At 54.4% G+C, this 1637-nt stretch overlaps 1 protein-coding gene across 1 annotated transcript; it reads left to right on the top strand.

The window, feature by feature from the left end:
- Window positions 1-374: 374 nt before the first annotated feature.
- On the top strand, window positions 375-857 carry IUM83_15177 (uncharacterized protein; the record flags this gene model as incomplete). Its single annotated transcript, XM_067939977.1, has 1 exon — window positions 375-857. The coding sequence occupies one exon, from the start codon at window positions 375-377 to the stop codon at window positions 855-857; it is 483 nt and encodes a 160-aa protein (XP_067782261.1).
- Between the last annotated feature and the right edge of the window lie 780 nt (window positions 858-1637).

Here is a 1637-nt window from a genome sequence, read left to right as displayed (position 1 = left end):
GCGAAATGCATTTCTTAGTTTTATCTTACATGCCTCCACTGCCTCCACAACCAACCGTTGTCCATAGTAAATCATATGTAAATGCACCACTAGAGGTCGACAATACCCATACACACAAGTAGATTCATGCACTTCTGTATTGTCATGCGTGCTAGCATCCAAGACTTGGAAGACAAACAGCTCGTCCAAACAGCGCTGCAGTTCGAAAGAGAGGGGATACGCACAACATGGGACTACGTCGAACGCCGCATGGCCAGAGCGAAACGAACCGCACGTCAACTTCGCCTACGCTTGAAAAGCCTCAAGCGGACCTACGGTAGAAATACCCGCGATTTCCCACCCTGTTTCTTTGGCATTGATGCGCACCAGTCAATCTGGACGACCTCTTCCCTACCAAGACCTCCAGCGAGGGGAGGGGCTGTCTGCACGCCGCCGTCGACGGCACCTTCAAGGGCGGAATCCACGCTGCCGCCACGAGCGACGATCCCCTGAGCGTCGTTGCCGCCACCGACGGCAGCACCAAGGCCGGCTTTGCCATCGCCAGTAACTGCAACACCACCAAGCCCACGCGCGTCGCCCTCGACAAGTCCGGGAGAGGCGCAGCTGTCACCAGCGACAACAGCAAGATCTGCGGCGAGATCAAGCCGTCCGCCATCACCTCCGGCAGCAGCAGAAGCCGCACCGATCCCGGCAGCAGTACCGCCACTAACAGCACTAACAGTATCAGCATCCTCGCCTTCAGTGTCAGTGGAGGCAGCGACAGCACCGAGTCCACGAGGGGCTCCATCATCGTCATCGAGTACAAGAGAGGTGCCTCCGCCAATTTCGAGAGCTTCGGCATTGCCGTCGAGCCCTAACCCTGCGTTTTCGCCACCAGTGAGGGGGGGGGGGGCAGGATATCGATTGGAGCTGCTTTTCTTGCAGGAGGTAGTTCGGGCGATGACGATCATTTTTGGTGATGTTAGCGCGGATGCAAAGCAGCAAGCTGGCTGAATGCATGGAAATACCGGTGAAGTACTCCCAGTCGGTGTCTTCGAGCTAGCGGAAACTTTGGGTTCCCTAGATGCGAATGACGTGTTCCTTGATGTAGGGTCGGGGATTGGCAATATAGTAACGCAGATGGCGCTCACAACCAACATCAGAGCGTCCATTTGAATTGAGCTGCGGGCGAAACTATGTCAAGTTGGTGAAGAGTGTATCCGGCGGTCTTTGCGAGACTACCCCCTCCTACGCAATGTGGTCATGCTAGCAGGAGACGCACTAAATGCGGCTCTATCGTCGAAAGCACCGATATGCAAGGCAACGATCGTGTTCGCGAACAACTTTTTGTTTGAGGAAGATGCCAAATTAGTATTGCCAAGAGAACTCTGCAACATGCCGAACGCTTGCATAGTTGTGATGAGTTGTCTTGTTTGTTCAAGACATCGAACGACATCGTGGCGCCGATGCTGGTCACGATACATCTCTCTGCGGTGATAGAGTTAGAGCTGTCTTTCTCCTGGGGGGAAGGATCTAGCGCCCCGTCCTCATCGGTGTCCAGATCCATTACCGTATCGAGTTCCGTGGTCAATGCCCTCGTTACCTCGTTAATCTCAACGTCCACAGTTGCTACATATCCTCTCGAATCTGACTCGCTG

This window comes from Phytophthora cinnamomi (assembly GCF_018691715.1).
Source record: "Phytophthora cinnamomi strain GKB4 chromosome Unknown Contig108, whole genome shotgun sequence".
NCBI classification, from domain to species: Eukaryota; Oomycota; class Peronosporomycetes; order Peronosporales; family Peronosporaceae; genus Phytophthora; species Phytophthora cinnamomi.
This window is presented reverse-complemented; position numbering and strand designations above follow the sequence as displayed.